The sequence below is a fragment of the Marmota monax genome, unplaced genomic scaffold (genome assembly GCF_021218885.2).
Source record: "Marmota monax isolate L192 unplaced genomic scaffold, Marmota_monax_Labrador192_F-V1.1 WCK01_AAM20220418_F8-fsc00022, whole genome shotgun sequence".
NCBI classification, from domain to species: domain Eukaryota; kingdom Metazoa; phylum Chordata; class Mammalia; order Rodentia; family Sciuridae; genus Marmota; species Marmota monax.
The window spans coordinates 24380401-24403819 of NW_026695215.1; the positions used below are offsets into that span (position 1 = coordinate 24380401).

The 23419-nt window shown below is 35.1% G+C and overlaps 1 protein-coding gene across 3 annotated transcripts in view; it reads left to right on the plus strand.

The window, feature by feature from the left end:
- Nucleotides 1-3084: 3084 nt before the first annotated feature.
- The window catches only part of Pik3r4 (phosphoinositide-3-kinase regulatory subunit 4), a 75684-nt gene continuing 55349 nt past the window's right edge, over nt 3085-23419 (plus strand). The window contains exons 1-7 of one of the 3 annotated variants that reach the window (XM_046431360.2): nt 3086-3151; nt 3380-3594; nt 4518-5290; nt 12943-13076; nt 15648-16230; nt 19396-19530; nt 21112-21333. In XM_046431360.2, coding sequence (XP_046287316.1) covers nt 4558-5290; nt 12943-13076; nt 15648-16230; nt 19396-19530; nt 21112-21333 — 1807 coding nt within the window. In that variant the 5' untranslated portion in view covers nt 3086-3151; nt 3380-3594; nt 4518-4557. Of the gene's footprint in view, nt 3152-3182; nt 3595-4517; nt 5291-12942; nt 13077-15647; nt 16231-19395; nt 19531-21111; nt 21334-23419 lie in introns of those variants that run through there. The other 2 variants (XM_046431361.1, XM_058574947.1) reach the window with 2 other exon arrangements.

Genomic DNA, 23419 nt, shown 5'->3' on the forward strand with positions numbered 1-23419 from the left:
GAAGGAGAAGATAGAGAAAAGAAGATCAGGGAAAAGAAGATTGGGAAAAAGAAAACAAAATGAAAGTTTCAAAGCCACAGGTATATAGTCAAAGCATCAAGTGAACCCCTGTTACAAAACCATAAAAGAATACATGAGAAAAATAGGAAAATAATTTTGTGATAAAAATGCCTTTTCTGCATAAGTTTCAAAATCTAGATATCATGACTACTCTAGTCAGCTTTTCATTGTTGTGACCAATATACCTGAAAAGAACAGCTTAGAGGAGAAAAAGTCAGTCTTGCTTATGGTTTCAGATAATTTAGTCTGTGGTCCACCAGCTTCATTGCTCTGGGCCGTAGGTGTAGCAGAACTTCCTGGCAGAAGGGTGTGGCAAGGAAAGCTGTCAGCACTTGGTAGTTAGGAAGTAGGGCAGGGTCTGGGGAAGAGACTTGGGAAAAGATAAATCCTTCCAGGGCACACTCCCAGTGACCGACTTCCTCCAACTAGGGTCCATTTAGTTATCAATGGATTAATCCACTTCATTAATCACTGATTAGGTCAGAGACCTCATGATCCAATCACTGCCTAAAAGACCTGTCTCTGAACCTTGCCATAGTGGGGACCAGGCTTTCAACATGTGGGATATATCCCATAATAATGACAATGATAGTTGTTTGACCTAGGTCCTGGAAAGATGGCTTTGAATGGTTCATGGTAATTTTGGAGGTGGACTCAGCAGCCTCAGTTGATCATTGAACAGAAGGAGTGGGGAGGGGAGGGTTAAGGAGGGTGAGAGGATAAAGATGTCAGGGAAGAATTAACTTCCATATTTATAGCTTAAGGAATATATTGAAAGGTAGTACTGCCTGCTGACATAGAGAAGGGAGAAGGGAATATTGCAGGGAGGATAAAAATTCAGCTTTGGCCAGATATGGTGATGCATGCTACTCAGGAAGCTGAGGAGAGAGGATCATAAGTACAGGGCCAGCCTGGGCAATTTAGTGAGACTCTGCCTAAAAATAATTTTTTAAAAAATTGGCTGAGGATGTAGCTAATAGCAGAAAACCTGCCTAGCATGTGTAAGGTCTTGAGTTCAGTCCCCAGTACTGAAAAATAACTTTGGTTTACAACATTTGGTGTTTCAAAAAACATCAAGAAAGTGAAATGACAACACAGAGAAAATATTTGCAAATTATATTTCTGATAAGACATTTGTAATCCTCAGTATGTAAAAAAATTCTTATAACACAAAAATTAAAAGACGAATAAGCCAAATTAGACACGGACAAAGGTTTTAAAAAGACATTCTTTTTCTCCAAAGAAGATATATATAAATGGCCAATACACACATGAAAGGAGGCTCAGCATCATTAGTCATTCGCAAAATGCAAACCCAAACCACAATGATATGCCACTTCACATTCACTAGAATAGCTATAATAAAAAAGATAACAAGTGTCAGCAAGGACATAGAGAAATTGGAGCCCTCCTACATTGTTGGTGGGAACACGAAACAGTGCGGAACACTTAGGAAAACAGTTTGGCAGTTTCTCAAAATGTTAAAGATAGGGTTACAAAGAGAACCCACAATTTTACTCCTTGGTTTTTGGCTAGGAGTAATGTAAACATATGACCACACAAAGACATAAATGGATGTTCCTAGCATTGTTCATAATAACTCTAAAGTGGAAATAAATGTGCAACTGACAAGCGAATAAACAAATGTGTTAAACCCATATGTGCAATGGAATATCAGCAATAAAAAGAAATGAACTATCGGTACAAATCATAACAGTGATAACCCTCAAAAACATGAGGCAAATTGAAAGAAGTCTGTCACAAGCTGGGCGTGGTGGCCCACGCCTGTAATCTCAGTGACTTGGGTGGCTAAGGCAGGAGGATCACAAGTGTGGAGCCAGTCTCTAGCATTTTGCAAGACCTGTCTCAAAATAAAAAAATATAAAATAACAAAGACTTGGAGTGCAGCTCAGTGGTAGAATACCCCTGGGTTCAGTCCCTCATACAGAAAAAAAAAAAATGGTCACGAGGACTACATGTTGTATACTACATAAATGAAATGTCCAGATAAAAACCACTGATTTGTACATTTTAAATAGGTGAGCTTTAGAGTATGTAAGTTCTATCTCAATAAGCCTCTTAAAAATTCATTTTGAGATATATTAATTTCCTAAACATGCCTGTGAGTTTTCTTAAAGAACTCTGTTCTACATTTTTACACTGTTGGTGGGACTTTAAATTAGTACAACCACTATGGAAATCAGTATGGAGTTTCCTCAAAAGACTAGACATGGAACTACCTTATGTCTCAGCTGTACCACTCCTTGGTATTTATCCTGAAGAATTAAACAATTCTTACTATAGTGATACTTGCATACTCACGTTTATAGAAGCACAAATTCACAAGAGCCAAACAATGGAACCAGCCTAGGTGTCTAATCAATGAATGACTGGATAAAGAAAATGTGGTAAATATACATTGGGGAGTTTTCTTCAGACATGAAGAAAAATGAAATCATGTCATTTTGAAGGAAAATGAATGGGATTAGAGACCATTACGTTAAGCGAAATAAGTCAAACTCAGAAGGTCAATGGACATAGGTTTTTTTCTCATATGCAGAAGATAGAGAGGAAAAAGGAAAAGTGTGTGTGTAGTGGGGGGGATCTCACGAACATCAAAGGGAGATCAGTAGTGGAAAGGGACCTGGGAGTGGGAGGACGAGAGGGAGGGCAGAAGTGTTGGTAATGATATTGGCCAAATTATATCGTTATATTGTGTGCATGTATGAATATGTAACACAAATCCCATCATTATTACAACTAGAATGCATCAATAAAAAATTGTGGGAAAAAGAGAACTCTGTTCTAGTGTCCCGGAAGTGAAGAGGCGTCCAAGCAGATTGTGGGGTATGTCAGAATTCTCAGCATTTGGGAACGAAAGAAACTTATTTTCTTTTTCTAACTTCCCTCAGCCAGCGCATCCCCCTTTCTCTTTTCTGGTCTCCCTGGGCCCATCCCCTTTCCTCGTTTCCTAGCAACCAGCTTCCTAGGGTGCGCTTCCTCAAGTCTCAGGCGTCACTTCCGCTCTGAGACAGGAAGTGGGGTCAGACCGGCTGCTTTCCCGGGAGTTCGGCGTTTGCTGCAAGCTGAAGTACGTCAAGTAGTGTTTTCCTGGGACTGGCTGGCGGTCACCAACCCCCCGCCCCGCCACCCCCGCCGGTTCTACCTCCCCGCCTGGTGGTGAGGCCTCGGAGGAGGGCTCGGAGGGGTCTAGCGACCCGTGCGAGAGGAAGCGAGGCTCTGGGACGCGGGGGCCTCCAGGCCGGCGGGTAGGGGGCTGGCGGGGGCAGCTACTTAGGTGTCTGTGGAATCTTTTCAGTGTGCCTTGCCTTTCCTCTGCGGGCCGCCGGAGAGGAGATTGAGACATGTCTGCATTCCTTCCCTTACTTCTCACATCCTGCCTTTGAAGGAAGACCCCCCAGAGAGACAACTTTCCCAGTTGTGGACGCCCTTCCACGCCCAGGCCCCCACTTGTCCTGCCATGACCTCACTGTGAGCTATTCAGCGATTTTTGACAGTTCCCGGACGCCTAGGGTAAAATGTTTATATTGCGTAGAGGTGGGGTTGGGGGACTTAATTTTCAGCAAACCTGATAACGCTGGGCAAATGTGTATTTTGGCTTTAAAAAAAAAAAAATCTCTGGCTTGGTTTCTTGTTGCAAACCGGAGGAGTTGGCACTTTATTTGATCCCCCCCCCCCTCCCCTTGGCACTGGGGATTGAACTCAGAAGTGCTCTACCATCGGATTACTTCCCTAGCCTTTTTAATTTTTAAAATTTTTTGACAGGGTCAAAAGTTAAGTTAGTGAAGTTGGCCTGGCATTTGATCCTCCAGCTACTGCTTTTGGAGTTGCAGGGATTACAGGCGTGTGCCACCATGCCTGACTCTGCATCTTGTTTTAGACAGGTGGGAGAACATACTGGAATTAGACTGGAAGGGCCCAGGAGATACTGATTTTGTGGCTCTTAGCCTTACACTTTAAGGAACTCAGTGACCTACCTGTATTAGGTGAATCTTGGTTGTGAGCTTTTAATGTCTATCTTCCCCCCAAGAAAACTGCAGATTCTTAGCAAGGGCTGTGTCATATTGTATTTTTGTGACCCCCATAGCCCCAAGCACAGTAAAAAGTTCATGAATATTTTAAATCCAAATATCAGTAAATACACATTTTAACATTTTCAGCTTAATGTTGAGGGGATCTATGTAAGTACATTTGAGCTCCTAGAAAGGACCACATGAAATAACAGCATCTTTTTAGAAAAAATAGTAAGAGATCTGTGTAGTTAAATGTGTCTGAAGTTTAGAGATTGCTCAGAAAGCTAGGTATCATGCTCTCAGTGGAAGAGAAATATTGTACATTTATCTTTCTGGAAGAGACCAAATATTGTTTTTCTGTTTCTTTTCTCCCTTCTTTTTTTTTTTAAATTTCTTCTCCCTCACTTGTTTTCTTTTAAATAGGTATTGTATCCTAAATTACTGACCCAGAAATATTGCCATCATGGGAAATCAACTTGCTGGCATTGCTCCTTCCCAGATCCTTTCTGTGGAGAGTTATTTCTCAGACATCCACGACTTTGAATATGATAAAAGCCTTGGAAGTACTCGATTTTTTAAAGTTGCTCGAGCAAAGCATCGAGAAGGCCTGGTGGTTGTAAAGGTCTTTGCAATTCAGGATCCCACATTGCCATTAACCAGCTATAAACAAGAGCTGGAGGAACTAAAAATCAGGCTGCACTCTGCACAGAACTGTCTTCCTTTCCAGAAAGCAGCAGAAAAAGCATCTGAGAAAGCAGCTATGTTGTTTAGGCAATATGTGCGAGACAACCTCTATGATCGCATCAGTACCCGTCCATTCTTAAATAACATTGAGAAACGCTGGATTGCTTTCCAGATCCTGACAGCTGTGGACCAGGCACACAAATCTGGAGTTCGTCATGGGGACATCAAGACTGAGAATGTTATGGTTACCAGTTGGAATTGGGTTCTTCTAACTGATTTTGCCAGTTTTAAACCCACTTATCTTCCAGAGGACAACCCAGCAGATTTCAACTATTTCTTTGATACTTCAAGGAGGAGGACTTGCTACATTGCTCCTGAACGTTTTGTTGATGGTGGTATGTTTGCTACTGAGTTAGAGTATATGAGAGATCCTTCAACTCCACTTGTAGACTTAAATAGCAATCAGAGAACAAGAGGAGAATTGAAGAGAGCAATGGACATCTTTTCAGCAGGTATTTGAGTTGGTCACATTTGCTTATTTGCAAATTAACAGTTCATTTGTAAATTAATAGCTCATTAAGCTTTTTAAACTGCCAAACATAGAAATGTAGCTTATTTTTAAGTTACCAGATGTTCAAAAATTAATTTCTTGGTATGTCCTCATATACCATTTCAGATAGATGCATCATTCCTTCACTAGCCATGTTACATGTTACATTGATTATATTACTTTTAATATAACATTTAAAAGTATTTGTGTAATTCTAGTATAGTGTCAGATAGTGTTCTATCTGATGGATAATATATGTTACTCTTTTAAGATGACATTCACTTTGGTGTTTGCTATGGTGGTGATAAGCCTAGGGTGTTTTATTCAAACACATAGGTGCTTAAATAAGTCTACATGGGGGTTTGATGGGTAGAGAGGCAAGATCAGGGAAGCCTTCTATGAAAAGACTGACATTTAAATTGAGATGATTAGGGGTTAGTTTTGGTAGGGTAGTTTGTTTCAAGCATAAAGTCTTGTTTATACAAAGGCTTAAAGACCAGAGCATGATATACTGATGTGTTAGGACACTTCAAGTAGATTAGTGTATCAGGAATATAGATAAGAAAGGGTGTGGCATGCCCATGCTCATGCTAGTCTGTTGGATATGTGTTTTAGACAAAACATTGATAAAGCATAGGGAGTAAATTGCAGGGGATCCACACTGGAGACAGAAAACAATTTAGGAGAAAACTGTCACAATCTTGGTTAAGAATGATCGTGCCTGACTTAAGGTTATGGCAGAGTTGGAGGGAATAGACAGAAATGATAATGTTTAAGGGATAGTAAATAGAATTGTTAGGATTTTGTGACTAGGAGACAAAGTCATGAACATTCAATTCCTTTTGCTCTTGGAGAAACTGTGGATGGCAATGTTGGTCCTGAGATAGGAAACACATGAGGAAGAACAGGTAGGAGTGAAAAGATAATGAGGTCTGTTTGCTAGATAGTTGGTGGTGTCCAGAGAAGATACACAATAGGCTGTGAAAGTTTGGTGATGAGAAGAAATTGGAGATGGAGGTGGATATTTGGGAATTATTAAGCAATACTATTTGTAGCTAATGAAATGAGTTTGTAAGCCAAGAGAGTTTGTAGAGAAATGATTCTTGAGCTCTTTTTGGATCGCCTTAAAAAATTACTGGACTATGTCTCTGGTAAAATGTACCATGCATTCATATATTTTTTTTCACGTATGCAGACCACATGAACCTGGGCTAGGGACTACAGGTTATCTAGGAACTTCTGGGATAAAGAGCAGAAGTGGATTGAAGATAGTATTCTGACACACCATATGAACTCTGGCTTCAGTGTAATTTCTGGTAAATTTTGTGATGATTTGATATAACCTTATTTTTAACCATAGGTTTACTCAAGAAAAAATATAAATTGAGCCAAATTTTAGATGATTTAGGAAAAGTAATATAATTAGTGAAGAAGACTTTCATCTAGGAGAATGAATTGTTGCATAGAATTGCACCTATGTTGGTCCATTCAATTCACTAATCTGTTTCCCAAGATAACCCTGAGGAATGTTCTTGATAGGATAGATTCAGCCTCCAGGTTGTAAATGTGGGTTAATCTTTCCTAATCTTAAAATCTTTGACCCTTCCTAATAGTGCAAAATGTTTGCACAGTTGTGAATTTTGGGTAAGAAATGTTCAGCTAGTAAAGAAAGTCTATGCAAATATTCCAAACTCTTCAAACAAACAAACAAACTCCTAAATACGGAACACTTCTGGTCCCAAGCATTTTGGAAAGGGATACTCAACATGTATAACAGGATTAGAAATTTAACATGAGGTGCGAGATTTCCAGAGCAAACATAAAAACCTGCCATGTGGAAAACTCTGGGTTTTGTCTCTTGAGAGGACCTAGTTTATTACATGTGGAACATACTTCCATTTCACTTAAAAAAAATACACACACACACACACACACATTTATGTATAAACTGAATCAGAGTTAAACTTTGTTGACTAATACATTTATCTAAATTTTTATTGAACCATTTTTACTTTTTACACTTATTAACTTTATAAATAATACTCCTTTAGCTTAGAAATCTGATTATTTTCTAACTTCAGGGGATCATTCTCATTCATAGGTTTAAAATTTCAGGGGCTGGCAAGTTTATATTGATCCTTTTTGTGTGTATTATTTTGTACACTTCCAAATTCTTAACTCAGGGCTTGTTTTTGCAAACTAAAGAGTCCTGCATTTTGGCTAAAGGTAGGCCTTTCTGTTTGTTTGAAAAATAGATGGATGGCTTTTGTCTTACCTTCCAGAACTCTTAAGACTTGAATCTTTGAGTTTGGAATGTTGCTTTTTACCCCCTCAAGCTAGTATTCATGGTCCCTGACTACTGGTTTGGGAGAAGTGAAGTGTATGTATTCTGCTGACTCTGGTCACTTAATGAGTAGAGCCCTCTTTGAAATGGTTTGGTTTTCATCAGATTTTATATTTATCAGAGTCCCCCTGTTCCCCCCATTCTCCACTCCTGATCCCTTTTCTTCCTTTGCTGTATGTGTTTTGGTGCTGGTCCTCATGTATGCTAACTAAGCATTCACTCTACCACTGAACTATAAACTGTATATAGCTTCTGTGGTTTTTTTTTTTTTTTTTGGTACTAGGGATTGAACCCATGGGTGTTAACCATTGAGTCACATCCTCAGCCCTTTTTAGTTTTTTAGTTTAATTTTTATTATTTGCTTAGGCCTCACTACTTGCTGAGGCTGGCTTTGAACTTGAAATCCTCCTGCCTCAGCCTTCCAAGTTGCTGGGGTTACAGGCATGCACCACAGTGCCTGGCTCTCCCTTGGCTTCCCCTCTGTTTTTTAATTGAATATTCCTTCTTTGGGTGTTATCTGATGTATCCTTTCGTTCCATTTATTTATAATTGGCATGAACTCATTAATTATTAATTTTTCAGCCAGGCATATTTGTTACTGTACTTAATTGTTTTGGTGTGCTGGTTGTTTCAGATTTGGCTTGTGGAATTCCCTTTCAGGCTGACTCTTATGTCCTTGTGACATACTCATCTTTTTTTTTTTAGCATTTCTTTTTGGCACAAGATACTGAATCTACCTTGTCTCAGTGAAAATGCAAAATAAGAAACTTAAGGGATATTTCCCCAAGGAACCTTAGCTCTTTTAGTGTGTATTGAATGATATTAAATGTTACCATATAGTGCTTATTGCTATTAGAGTGTTCTGTTACTTGGGTCTTACAGTAGACACAGGTGTGGGAGAAAGGGCTTGGAAGCTTCTTGCCCTCTCTGGGCATGCCATCCTGCAGGAACCTTGCATTTGGGAAGCTATCCGAACCCTATATCTGAACCCTCTTTTGGATTTTTATGGAGAGTTCATTGCATAGGCATGATTGAAGCATGGACAACTGTGTCAAAATATGATTGGATAAAGAGTATAAGCTAATTCTAATAGACTGTGTGGGGATACCCAGGAAGGACTGGCTGCTTCAGTATTCTTCTTAGCCTTTCCGTGTAGAATTCCTCCTTCGAGGTTATGGGGCAGAACCCCTTTGGAATGAGGAGAGTCTTATGATGTACTCTTGGATAAGGATGGGTCAGAATTTCTTTTTGGCCAGCTCCATTTTGGCCCTCTTTTATTGTGTTTGTGATATCCCGATGAAATACATTTAGATCCACTGTTTTTCAATTTATTTTCATTCCCATTCTTACTGATTTAATTTTTTGAATGGGAATATCAGTATGCTTTTCAGAGTCAAAATTACACTAAAAGTGAAGTATCCCTTCTAATCCCATTTTCCCCTCTCAGTGTATGTAACCAACTTCATTGTTTTTTGTTTTACCTTTTGGTGTTTTGTTTCTTTAAAGTAAGGAGAAAATATGCACATGCATGTTCACATATATACACACATGTATGTATACACATAATACAAATTTTTCAATTTTCTTTCTTACACAAAGTAGCATACCCTATATGCTCTTTTAAAAAATCTAACTTTATTGAGATATAGTTTACATACTATAAAATTTACCTTTTTAGATTGTACAATTCAGTGATTTTTAATATATTAGTAGAGTTGTATAACCATCATCACTAATTCTAGAACATTTTCAACACTCCAGAAGGAAAACCATTAGTACTCCCTTCTCATTCCCTCTCTCTGTGGCCTTTAGCAACTATTAAAATCTCTCTACAGATTTGCCTGTTGTGGACATTTCATATGTATGTGGTCATACAATATGTGGCCTTTTGTTTCTGAGCTTCTTTTTTACTTAGCATGTTTCCAAGGTTTATCCATGTTGTGATGTGTTATGGGTGAATAAAATATTCCATTGTATGCTGGACATTGTGGTTTCCACTCTTGGGCTTTTTTGAATAGTGCTTCTGTGAACAAACATTCATGTATAGGTGTTGGTGTGAACTTATGTTTTCAACATCTTGAAATTGTGGGATCATATAATAACTTAATGTGCATTTTGAGAAATTATCAGGCTTTTTCAAAGTGGTGCCATTTTATATTTCCACCAGCAATGTCTGAGGCTTCAGTTTCTTTCTCTACATCCTTCTTGACACTTATCTTTTTAAATAGCAAATACAGTAGATATGAAGTAGTGCTTAATATGGTTTTGATTTGCATTTCCCTAATAATGATGTTAAACATCTTTGTTTTGTTTTATTTTTGTGGTATTGGAATCAAGCCCAGTGCCTTACACATGCTAGGCAAATGCTCTACCATTGTCCCAGCCCAACATCTTTTCATATGGTTGTTGACAATTCATATATTTCCTTTGGAGAAACCTCTATTCAAATTCTTTGTCTTTTTAAAACATTTCTCTTGTTATTATGGAGTTGTAAGAGTTTATGTATACTTGGATACAAGTCTGTTATCAAAGAAATGATTTGCAAGTATTTTCTCCCTTTCTGTATCTTTTTTCCCCCACTTTCTCAGTGGCTAGAACCTTCAGTTCAACAGGAATAGAAGTGGTGAGAGCTGACGTCTTTGTTTTGTTCCTGATCTTAGGAAGAAAGCACTCCATTTTTCACGACTGTGTTATCAGCTATGGGACTTTTATATGTATCCTGTATCTGTTGAGTACTTTTACCATGAAAGTGTTGGATTTTGCAAATGTATTTTCTGTCTCCATGGAGATGATTTTGTGTCTCCCTATTATTAATTTACATTAATATGATATATTCATTTATTGACTTTCATATATAGGAGTTGCTTGCATTCCTAGAATAAATTCTACTTGGTTATGGTGTTTAATCCTAGATCCAGTTTGCTAATATTTTTTCTTTTTCTTTTTTTTTTTTTTTTGAGAGAGAGAGGGAGAGGGAGAGAGAGAGAAAATGAATATTTTTTTTTAATATTTATTTTTTAGTTTTCGGCAGACACAACATCTTTGTTTGTATGTGGTGCTGAGGATTGAACCCAGGCCGCACGCATGCCAGGTGAGCGTGCTACCGCTTGAGCCACATCCCTAGCCCAAGTTTGCTAATATTTTGAGGATTTTTTGTGTTTATGTTGGCTTTTCTTTTTTTTGTGTTTTAAGGATAATTTTTTGAGCTATTTCTTATATTTTAATATTAGTACTTATAGTGGTGCATTTATTCTTCTGCTTTAGTTATATCCATTAAGTTTCTTATTTTTCATTTTTATTTCATTCATCTCAAAGTATTTTATAATTTTCTTTGATCTGTTTAGGATTATGTTAATTTCTATATATTTGTGAATTTTTCAAATTGTCTTCCATTTCACATTTCTTATTTTATTGTGGTTTGAAAGGCATTGAATGATTTCATTCCTTTTAAATTTACTGAGTGTTACTCCCTTTTCCCACTACTCTGACAGAATACATGAGGCAGGCTACTTTATAAGAAAAAAAAAAAGAGACTTATTTTTGGTTATGTTTCCTTGGGGGGCGGGGAGTACAAGGTCAAGGGGCCATATCTGGTGCTGGCAGAATCCTGAGATAGTGCAGGGCTTCATATAGTCAGAAACAGAGTTTGTACATGTGTCTTTGTGTATCTGGTTTCTCTCCCTTTTCTTCTGAAGCTACCAGGATTTAATCATGAGGGCTCTACCCTAATAACTTGAATCCAGATTACTTCCCAGAGGCTCCACCTCTGAACATCATAGTCAGATACTAAGTTTTAATCCTCTTAATACCTCATAAAGATTGAAATTGAACATATGAGACACTTAAACCAATATCCAAACCATAGTATTGAGCCTTGTTATGTGGCCTAGTATAGGTCTGGTCTAGAGAATGTTCCATGTGCCCCTGAGAAAAATTTGCTTTTATTGAGTGGAGTGTTCTATTGATGTTTATTAGATCCAGTTGGTATACAGTAATGTTCAGGTCTTCTCTGCCTTGTCAATTATGGTGTTTTTAATAGCATGGTTATTTTTTATTCTAAAAATGGAAATTTTTATTCTAAAATTTGACACTGTACAGATAAATTAATTTTAACAAATTTATTGGGTGTTATATGTCAGGATCTTAGTTGCTGTGAATTTTTCAGTGAACAAAATAATTATCTCTTCCTAATGGAGTTTACATTCTAGTGAATGTATAGACAATGAAGAAACACCATATAATCTAACAATTGATGTTCTGGAGAAAAATAGTATTTTTCAGGGAAAAAGGAATGTGCTTTAAACATCTTTTAAATTTACATTAATATGATATATTCATTTATATCATATAAATATAATGATATTGTGGTGGTGTTTTGAAGTTTTAAACAAGTGATCAAAAAAGGCAGCTGAAATGTTATTTGAGTAAAGATCTGGAGTGGAGGTTTAAGCCACCAGATACGTGGGAGAATAGTATTTAGGGCAGAGACAACTTGCAAATATGAAGACTGTGAGGTTAGGCTGTTTAATAGTTTCTTTAAGACTTAAATGCATGTCATATTATGATTCAATTAAATTGTTTTTTTTTTTTCTTTTGGGAATGTAGATGCTTTTTAAAATTTCTGGTTTGAAGAATATCTTAGTGCAAAATAATTGAGTTATTTCTTCTTTCACCTCAAATTTTACTGCCACATGTCTTAGTATTTCACATTTCATATTTGTTCATTTATTCATTTTCTCTCTCCCTTTCTAGAATGAAAGCTTCATGAGGGCTGGGATTTTATATACTACTGGTACCTAGTTTATAGTAGAAATCATTCAGCTTTTTGTTTAATGATGAATAAATGAATCACCAGACATGACTTCTTAGCAGATCCTCGTGAACTTACAATATCTATATATCTCTACTCAGAAACAGTTTCTAGTGACTTTTTGTTACGAATATATGTATATATAAAATATATTGTATGATATCACCATTTTAAATTATAGAATTGGAAAGTAATTTTACAAAAGGTACATTTACATAAGTAATTTTACATAAGTTTACGTTAAAGGGAGATAAATTAAGTGCCCTTTTTTTACTTTATACTCTAGAAATGATCAAGCAGTAGATATCTATTTTACTCTAGTTATATGTTGCATTAAAAATTTGAATTCATTTTATTTGGGGTTTGGCATTTTGAGTTTTATGAATTTTCTGAATTCTGGCCTATATTGCATGATCTCTTGCTTCTCATTTCTAATGGAATGATATCTGCTGTTTTCCAGGTTGTGTGATAGCTGAGCTTTTTACAGAAGGTGTACCATTGTTTGATCTCTCTCAACTTTTGGCTTATAGAAATGGACATTTTTTCCCTGAACAAGTGCTAAATAAAATTGAAGATCGCAGTATCAGAGAATTGGTAACTATGTTACAAATATTTGCCTTAGAGTCTTTATAGGACCGTGTCCCTGCCTTTGCATTTGTCTGCTCTTGGAATGTATAAATTTGGAAAAAAGCAGTAACACATAGATGAATACAAGTAGCCTATTATTACTTTATTAGGGAGAAATATACTGATGTTTTTCCTGTTGTGTGCAGAGATCATTTGACTTAAAAAAAAAAAAAGAATCTGTTATCTGTTTTCTTTTATAATCTTCATCTATGTTTTAGATAGATTTGCAAATAGGTGCCTGGATTTTAGAGAGATTATCCTACATAGAGCTTGCAAGTAAGAAAAGAAGGAGACAGGAAACATCAATTTGAATATAATACAATAGTGTAGGGCCATTTCATATAAAATTGAATTAAGGCAAGCCTGGAAGAGGATTTATAGAATCAAAAATTCGTATAGCAGAACAGGCATGAGAAATTCTATGGGTGGTCACTTAAAACACACACACATTACTGTTTGAGGACATCTTTGTTTTTTTGTTTTTTTTTTGTATTGGGGATTGAATTCAGGGTCACTTAACCACTGAGCCACATCCCCAGCCCTTATTGTATTTTATTTTGAGACAGGGCCTCTCTCAGTTGCTTAGGGCCTTGCCAAGTTGCTGAGGCTGGCTCTAGAGATGCTCCTGCCTCAGCCTTCTGAGCTACTGGATTACAGGTGTGCTCCATTATGCCTGGCTGAGGATATCTTTTTTAAGTTAGTCATATAGTAACTGATGCTTGTTATAATGACTTTGATTCATGGAAAAGATGATGGTGAATTTAGAATACTCTTTAAGACAGTAGGGAAATATAGAATATAATTTCTCTTAAAAGTGGTAAATATTAAAAAAAAAAGATGCTTCTGCAGAAGCCACTTTAGCTCATGTGCAGTAAATAGTACATTGGATTATAAATTGGCATTCCTAACTTTTTTGGTCTATGAATGTGGCACTTATTAATTTGGCAAAGTAACTTCATATGTCTTTGGGCCGACATTTTCTTAACTGTTAAGGGAGTAAATTTGTTTAATCTTTAAGACTTAATCCAAATGTGAAGGTAATTGTTTTAGGTTACTTTTCAACATAGTAATATGTAATATAGAATATAATCAGAAAGCTCAAATAACCAGATACATCTTTATGATATTTTATATCTTTAAGTAATGGAAAGTTTAAACTATATTCTATTAAAAATTTTGTTTCCTATTTACTAGAGTAGAGGTGGAAAGGTGAGGGTGGGAAATGGTGATTGAAATCAAATTCCTTGCATGTATGATTTTGTCAAACTGAACCCAAATACTAAGTATAATTATAATGCTCTAATAAAAAATAAATAAAAATTTTTATTTCCTTATGATACTAGAAAACAGAATAAATTCAGATTAGGTATGTATTGTTTCTATTGTTCACAGAATTTAATCTCTCTCTCTCTCTCTCTCTCTCTCTCTCTCTTTTTTTTTTTTTTGAGTAACAGGGATTAAACTCAGGGGTCAGGGGTACTCAACCACTGAGCCACATTCCTAGCCCTATTTTGTATTTTATTCAGAGACAAAGTCTCACTGAGTTGCTCAGAGCCTCACGGCTTTGACTCTCGATCCTCCTGCCTCAGCCTCCCAAGCTGCTGGGATTTCAGGCGTGCGCCACCATGCCTGGCTTAATATCTCTTTTACATTATTTTTTATTTTTATTTTTTGTGGTGTTAGTCATTGAACCCAGGGTCTTGTATGTGCTAGGTAAGCACTGTATTACTGAACTATACCTCCCGTCCATCTTTAACATTATTTGAAAAATTCAAACCAGTGATTTCACTGGGATGTGTTGGCCAGTGGTAAAGAGCTTGCTTACCTTTCCCAAGGCCTTGGGTTTAATTCCCAGTACTGCAGAGTAAACAAAACAAATACCCTCCACATATTCCCCTTTTGACTAGATCCTAGAGATATACTTAAACTGTACATTATTTCTTTGGATTTTTTTAATATATAATATATTTTAGTTGTAGTTGGACACAATACCTTTATTCTACTTTCCATTTTTATGTGGTGCTGAGGATTGAACCCAGCGCCTCGCACGTGACAGTACAGTTTTAAACTAGAGATCTGAACAGGACATATGTAAATGGAGTTCAAGGTTTCTGTGATTCCTTCTATAATTGTATATAATTTTTATTTGCAAAAATTTTGTTTATATATTTTTCTCTGGAGAAGATCCATTGCTTTTCTTAGATTCTCAGTAGTGTCATCTGCTCACAAAAGTTTAAGAATCTTTGAATTGTAGGTGTCAACATATTATTACCCTGTTTTAATAAATGGGGAATGTTATATGTCAGGACTATCTGTAACACATTAGTATGTAATTTCCTTTTACTTTCTAGGATGATAGTACAGTTTTGTATTTTTTTGTATTCAGGTTCTGAAAGTAGTTTGTGAGATAAAGATTGAGGATAGTCAGAATTACCTCAGAAACCCTTTAAGTCACATGTAAATTGCCCTTATAACTTTCATCTGGTTTAATTTCCTGTTCTTAAATCTATTTTTATTCCCTTTCTCCCCTTGGTATAGGTAACTCAGATGATTCATCGAGAGCCAGATAAACGTTTAGAGGCTGAAGATTACTTAAAGCAGCAGCGTGGCAATGCCTTCCCTGAAATATTTTACACTTTCCTTCAGCCTTACATGGCTCAGTTTGCTAAGGAAACTTTTCTCTCTGCAGATGAGCGTATTCTTGTTATACGAAAGGATTTGGGCAACATTATTCACAATCTCTGTGGACATGATCTACCAGAAAAAACAGAAGGAGAGCCTAAGGAAAATGGGCTGGTTATCTTGGTGTCTGTTATAACATCCTGCCTACAGACTCTTAAATACTGTGATTCCAAACTTGCTGCTTTGGAACTTATTCTCCATTTGGCCCCAAGATTAAGTGTAGAAATCCTTTTGGATCGCATTACTCCATATCTTCTGCATTTCAGCAATGACTCTGTTCCTAGAGTGAGGGCTGAAGCCTTGAGGACATTGACCAAAGTTCTTGCTCTTGTCAAAGAGGTTCCTCGCAATGATGTCAATATCTATCCAGAATACATTCTGCCAGGCATAGCCCACTTAGCCCAAGATGATGCTACTATTGTTAGACTAGCCTATGCTGGTAAGATTTTATTGTCCAGATTGTAGCTACTCAGATATTTTTAAAGTTAGTGACTAGAATACCTCTGATTTTTCTGATTTCTTTGGAAATTACAAGTATGAGCTTGGCTCTTTGAACTATCTGTGTAAATTTTAATGTATTTATAGCTAATCTTATTCCTGGGATTCAACTTTTGTGTGTTCTTCCATTTTTGAAGTAATTAGAATTATCAAGTGAAAAAGTATAAAATACAAAATCTTATGCTTTTATTGGTAGTGTTATATTTAACTTGGAATAAGGCTAATGTTTACAACTATGTGCTTCTGATCTAGTGTTTCTAGGCCTTTCTGATGTTTCTCAGAACAGATCTACTTGTGTAGCTCTCAGTTTTAGGTTATAACAGTCTACTATTGAAAAAGATTAGTTTTTTGGAGTAATTTTGTATTCAAAGAAACTAGCATACTTTCTGAATTTTAAGGTCCTTCTTCTAATTACTCTAGTGCTTAGGGTGTGTAGTTTCTTTGTGATGAGGTGCTATTACAAACCACTACCTATTTCACTTGCAATTCTTACTCAAAGGTAGTGATACAGATTTATATTTTTAGCTCCCAAAGTCAATTCTGAATGCTTATTTTAATATAGAAAATGTCACTGAAACATATGTAGTATTATAATTTATTTTGTTTTCTGATGGAAGTCAGAGCTTCTGTTTTGAAGTCTTTGTAAAGAGTACATAGGTTGTATATAGTCGTAATTTTGTCACTTTTTTGAAAGAAACTTGCTTAGTTTATCCATTTTATGATTTGCCTGCCACTGTTTTAATGGAGCATGTAAAAAATGGTCTTTAGGCGCTAATCTTATCTCTAGGCTCATCTGCAAAGGGATTGGTGGTTGTTGGGTGTTTTTCTTTTTCCATACATATATAGTTATTTATACTTATCTCTGCCTGTTTGTTTATTTTTGGTTTCTGTTTTTCATAATTGTATAGGTATAAATTTTAGGTCTAGAAATCCAGGATTTCTTTAAGCACAGTAGAGCTTATTATTTATAACAAGCATATTTATAATTCATTTGGCAAATGTAAATAATGGAACAGAGAAAATCAAGTTAGATAACAGAAAAGTTTATAAATTTAAAAAATTAAGTTGTATTTTTCTTTCCAGGGTTTTATGATCCTTTAAGGCCTAGTGTATTCCATGTGTTTTGATGTATAGGTGCCATAGTAACGTATTGATACCTGATTACTATTAACCATAGCATAATAGCTGCTGTTTATTACAAATCCTCCTAGGTGTCAAGGAACCTACTGCTCAAGATTGTTGCAAGGATTAGTTGTGAGTTGAAGCAGCTTTAAGTAATAAATGTTATAGTGTCTTCATTTTAAAGGTTAGGAAATTGGGATTAGAAGAGCCTAAATAACATGAACCAAGTCTGTGTGGTCTAATTCTCAGTTCTTAGAGCTGCTGGGTTAGATATTGGTTTCAAAGCAGTCCTGCTTTTCCGGTCTTCTGGATCTTAATGGTGACAGTCCATGATAACCCATGGTCATTGTCAGTACCTTTCATTGTTCCTTCATGGCCCAGTGCATGATAAAGAAGCTTTTTAAAGGAAGAGATAGTCTATTTGATTAAGTATAATTAAACCATACATGTCAGTCATTATAAAGTTTAAAATCAATGTACTTTTTTTTTTTGATCTCAGAGATACTGACATAGATTTCTGTCTTGTTTAAAGTGAACTTTCAAGTGTGTTGTGTTTTGGACCTACATGGGGAAATAATCATAGATCTACTTAGATTTTAAAAGTACCCATGGAAGTAAGAGACTTTTCCTAATAAAGACATATATATATTTGGCCCTCCATGGCCATGGGTTCCTCCTCCATGGATTCAACCGACTATTGATTTCCTAACATGTACAGACTTTAAAATCGTCGTTCCCTAAACAGTACAGTGTAACAACTATTTATATAGCATTTAAATAACATTATATAGGCATTAGAGTTGCCTGCAGATGAATTAAAATATATGAGAGGATATGCATAGATTTATTTATTATTTTTACATAAGAGACTTGAGCATCCACAGATTTGGGTATCCAAAAGGGGTTCTTGTACCATTCCTCCATGGACACCAAGGAACGACCATACTCTTCACAGTTGGGGTATTTATCTAGAATTCTGACTTACTACCAGTGTATGGCCAAGAAATTTCCTGTCTTTAGGGTGAGCAGGCATTATAGGTCATTAAAATCTTGCATACTTAACGTTTAGTATTGGATCTGTTCAGGGTGGTGTTGAACTCAGAATGGTGGGGAGTGAGAGCCCAAGATGAAAATAATCACTGTATTTAACAGGCAAAAACCTCAACTATTATTTAGGGTGCATTTTTAATTTCATAGATTTTTTAAAAAGTAGGGAAGACGTCAGTTTTAAGTTTAAGTAGGTCAACTTTATGTTCAGTTCTTCATTGCTAAGAAGGAAAAGTACAGTCTTTGTGTCCTATGTTAAGCATAGAAATGGGAATGCAAGGGAGGATACAGATACTGGAATAAATAAAAATGGAAGGACTATGAAAATACAAGTGAAGAGTAGATATAATGGATAGTAAACATGATAGTAGAAATTTCTTTGTTCCACTAAGAACTTCAGAGTATCACTTTCAAAGCAGTCATTTATTCAATTTGACAGTGGCTCTTTAAGGTAGCTGTGATTCCCATTTATGTGTGAAGAAAGCCAGATTCAGATTGTTTAAACAGCAAGCCAGTAAGTGGCAGGGTGCAGATTTGAGTCCAGGTGTTTCTGATTCCAAAGCCCAGCTTGATGTTATTTTAATTTAAAATTTTCTATGTTAGTCTAATAAATATCTCTGACCTGCCAAGTAATTTTTAAAGGGTAGGCCTTTGTAGAAGAATTAAGCTCCCCCTCATTATATTTGTGTGTCTATATTGGGTTATTTTTATTATTTTAAATAAAGCTGATGTTTCATTGTTAAAACCAGCAGTTTGGAGATAGTTGTAGATCATGAAATTAGTTACTGAAAATTTGATTAGTTAAATTGAAAAGTCCTAAGTTTCCCCTTAGTTTTATGGTTATTACTTACAATGATAAAGACTTAGGAAAAGTTGTAAGCATCACAAATGTTTACAATTATAATTATTATAAATTTTCTCCCTCTTTATCTTACAGAAAACATAGCTCTACTGGCAGAAACAGCTCTGAGATTCCTGGAATTAGTACAGTTAAAAAATCTCAACATGGAAAATGACCCTAATAGCGAAGAAATAGATGAAGTTACACATTTGAATGGGAATTATGACACAGGTTGTGTAATTTTTTCACCTAAAATTCCTATTAGATTGAATTGCTAAAACTGTCATTTGTAGTTTTTATTGGAGATGAAAAAATTGCACATATTTGGATAGGATGGGTCCTTTGTGATTGTTTTTTTCTAACCTTGTACATACATTGTTATTTAACTGGAAAATAATCAGCTAGACACCCTAGATTCCAAACTTAATTGTTTTTTCAGCCAGAATTGATGTATGTGAACAGTAAAGCTAGCTGAATTATTAAATTCTCAAAAAAATGGAAACATAGCTAGTGAATCTAAACCTTTTCTTATGTCAGTACATTTTGAGTATCCTTAATCACAAATTGCTTATATTTTATACCGTGTGATTTACTTATTAAAACCCATTGCATTTATTGTAAAGAACAGATGTCATGATAAACTCACTGAAGTTGTGTCTTTGATTTTCCTTTCTTTGTTTCTTTTTTGTGCTGAGGATTGAACCCAGGGGTCCTCTGAGCTACATCCCCAGCCCTTTTTATTTTTTATTTTGAGACAAGGTCTCATTCAGTTTCTGAGGCTGGCCTTCAACTTTAATCTTCCTGCTCAGCCTCCCAGTAGCTGGGATTATAGGTGTGCATCATCATACTTGGCCTCTGTCTTGATTTCCACACAACTTTTAACAGGTTTTTAGCTAATATTTGAGTGGAAGATTTAGAAGTAAAATCATATCTGCTCCAAGGTGATTTTAGTTGAAGACAACTAGAGAAATCTTGTTTATGGATTTTTATGTATAGACAATTGTGATAGCAGTTGGACCTTTGTAGACAATGAATTTAGATATTAAAACTTTCGAGGAGTTAAATCTAAAGTTTTTCTTACTGTTGAGTATGTAACTTTGCGTAGTGACCTGTTCACCTTTTGCCTTGGTAGTAGCTGGATGGAGTAGGAGTAGTTTCTGCTTTCTTTCCTTTAGTCAACAAATATTTGTTAAACATATTCTGGGCATCAGTCAATTATGAACCTGCTCTAAGTACTGGGGATATAGTAGTGAATAAAAGAATGATCTGTACTCTTGAACTTTTAATAAATGGAAGATAGGCTAAGTAAATAAATGAAAAGGGATAAGATGAGTAGAAGATAAGTTCAGAAAAGGTGGCTGAATAAATGATATAAGGCCTTGACAGGATTGGCAGTATGTTTTCTGGCTTTCTAAAATAATAAATCAACATTTGAAAATGCTTTCTAAACATATTGCCTAGTACCATTATATTTATTATATCCAGAGACAATCTGATCTTTTTCAAGTTCTTGATTAAGTCATTATTTTGGAGTAATGTTTACTTTCTGGTACTTCCCTCTCATTTTCTTCTTAAATTCATAAGTAGAGATATTTAATTAGATAGTAACATACTTATAGCATCTGCTTATTAGGATATTCTTCAATTTACATTTTAGTTGCCCATTCATCAGAATGTGGAAGAGTGGAAAAGCATAGTGATTATAGACTATATAAAGTGGCTTCATCATCCTGTTATTCCAAGGAGTAAGAAAGAAGGCCCAGTCTATATTAAGGGAGAAAAAAAATTGATCCTTTTTTTTTTTTTTGGCAGAACTCCAAGCCTTACATGAAATGGTCCAGCAGAAAGTTGTCACTTTGTTAAGTGACCCAGAAAATATTGTGAAACAGACTTTAATGGAAAATGGAATAACAAGGCTGTGTGTATTCTTTGGACGTCAGAAAGCCAATGATGTTTTGTTGTCCCATATGATCACTTTCCTAAATGATAAGAATGATTGGCATCTGCGTGGAGCTTTCTTTGATAGTATAGTCGGTATGTTGTTAAGTTAATGAAATTTCAATTTTAAAATGTAATTGTTTTTGTTTAATATAAATTCATCATCTGCTAACTCTGCAACTTGGAAGCTTTTGAGGGAAAGATGTTGGTGTGTAAAATTAAATAAACCCCCACAATGATAAAAGATTATTCCTAAAAAGTTAAAAAAATTATTTTTAATGACTTGGGGGACTAAGGCCAGAGGAACACAAATTTGGGGTCAGCCTCAGTAATTTAGCAAGGCCCTAAGGAACTTAGCGAGATTGTGTCTCAAAATAAAAAATAAAAAGGGCTGGGGATATGGCTCAGCACCTTTGGGTTCAATCCCCAGTACCAAAAATAAATAAAATTGATATTTAAGATTAATAAATTATACTTTTAAATACTTATTCAAGCTGAAGGATAGGTAAATAATATTACCAAATTCATTAATGAGAATTCTTAATATTTTTGTTTTCATGTTGCATTTAGATGATGTATTTTAGTTAATCAAAAGTGCTTTTGTAATTGAACTATCAGTCCAAGTGAAGGAATAGCATGTGCTTATTGAAATCTGTGTTTTAAAAGAATAATTACCTGGGAAATATCATGAAATATTGTTAAAGTATGTGAAGTAGGTTGTGAGTCTTAAAGTGTGATCCCAGTTGTTTAAATGTAAAAAAAAAAAAAAAAAAACAACACAAATTCTGTTTGTAATAAAGACAGTTATACTAAAATATAAGAGTGATTATTTCTTGGTCTGAGATAGTAGGTAATTGTTCTCTATATTTTCTGTCAGGTTTTCTACAGTGGATATGGATTACTTTTAGAATTAGAAAATAGTTAAAATATAATTATGGTTGACAGTCTATTAGAAAGTTAAAATTTATACACTTGGCTTTGTGTAAACTGAAATTTTTTTGAAAAATTAAGCAACTCTTTTTGTTTTCTTTCATTTTGCAATCTTGATTTTCAAATTTATCAAAGAAGACAGGCATGTTTAATTTAGTAATATAACTCCTTTTACATTTAAATTCAAAATTATAAATAAATGAAGTGGATTTTGTTTGAAGTGTGTTAAATCATGCTTGAGATAGGATTTAATATTTTTTGAATAATATTGATTCCTTTCTTGTTAGATGTTCTAATCTTTCCAATTTTAGGTTAGGTCACTTATGATATGTTATATGCTAAATACAGATCCCACGTGATCTGTTACCTCCAAAAGGTTAAAAACTCTTCTACACATTGGAAATTGTGCCTGGTGATATATACTCTTTCATGATATAGCAGAAAGCTAAGGCTTTAAGTTTTGGCTTTTAGTAATGTAGGAAAGTAAGTGCTATAAGGTTTGCTGTTGGATTTTTTTTTCCTTAAAAAAAGATTAGAGTAAGATATATTCCATTCTTGTGTAAATATTTTGATAGATTCTACTGTCATGTATAATTAAAAAGAATAAATAAAAAAATAATAAAATTGAAAGGGCTAGAGATGTAGTTCAGTGTTAAAGTGCACCAGGTTTAATTCCTGGTATTAAAACATGAAACTAAATAAAATTTAAAAAAATAAAAAGAAAGAAACCTATGTGGCAATGAGATTGTTATTTCTGTAAATGCTATCATATAATGTTTTGGGAAAAAAGGATACTTTCTGATTTGAAAACCTTTGGAATTCTAGCTTTTTTGTATGTTATTATTAAGGGAAATTTCTGTAATTCTCTTTTTCTGACATCTTTGTTTTGTTTTTATTTTTGCATTAGTTTATTGATGCATTTATCAGATTTGCATTTAGGAATCTGTCCACCTCAGTTCCTGAATATATTATACTTTGCTTCTCACATCTTTTTGTCTTTCTTGCTTGTTTTTTTCCTTCTTCCAGATAATCTTATTTCTTTTCTTAGAAAATAATGGTCCCAGAACTTCCCCCATTTATTGATCAATTCATATGTGTTTTGAAGTATATATTAGTTCTTTTTCAATAAAAATTAATTTTCATTGATTATTTATTTGTTTATAAAAACCATACATACATGCTATAGAAAGTTTGGAGAATACAGAAACCAAGAAAGCAAGCAAATATTTCTAAACCTGCATCCTGCATACAA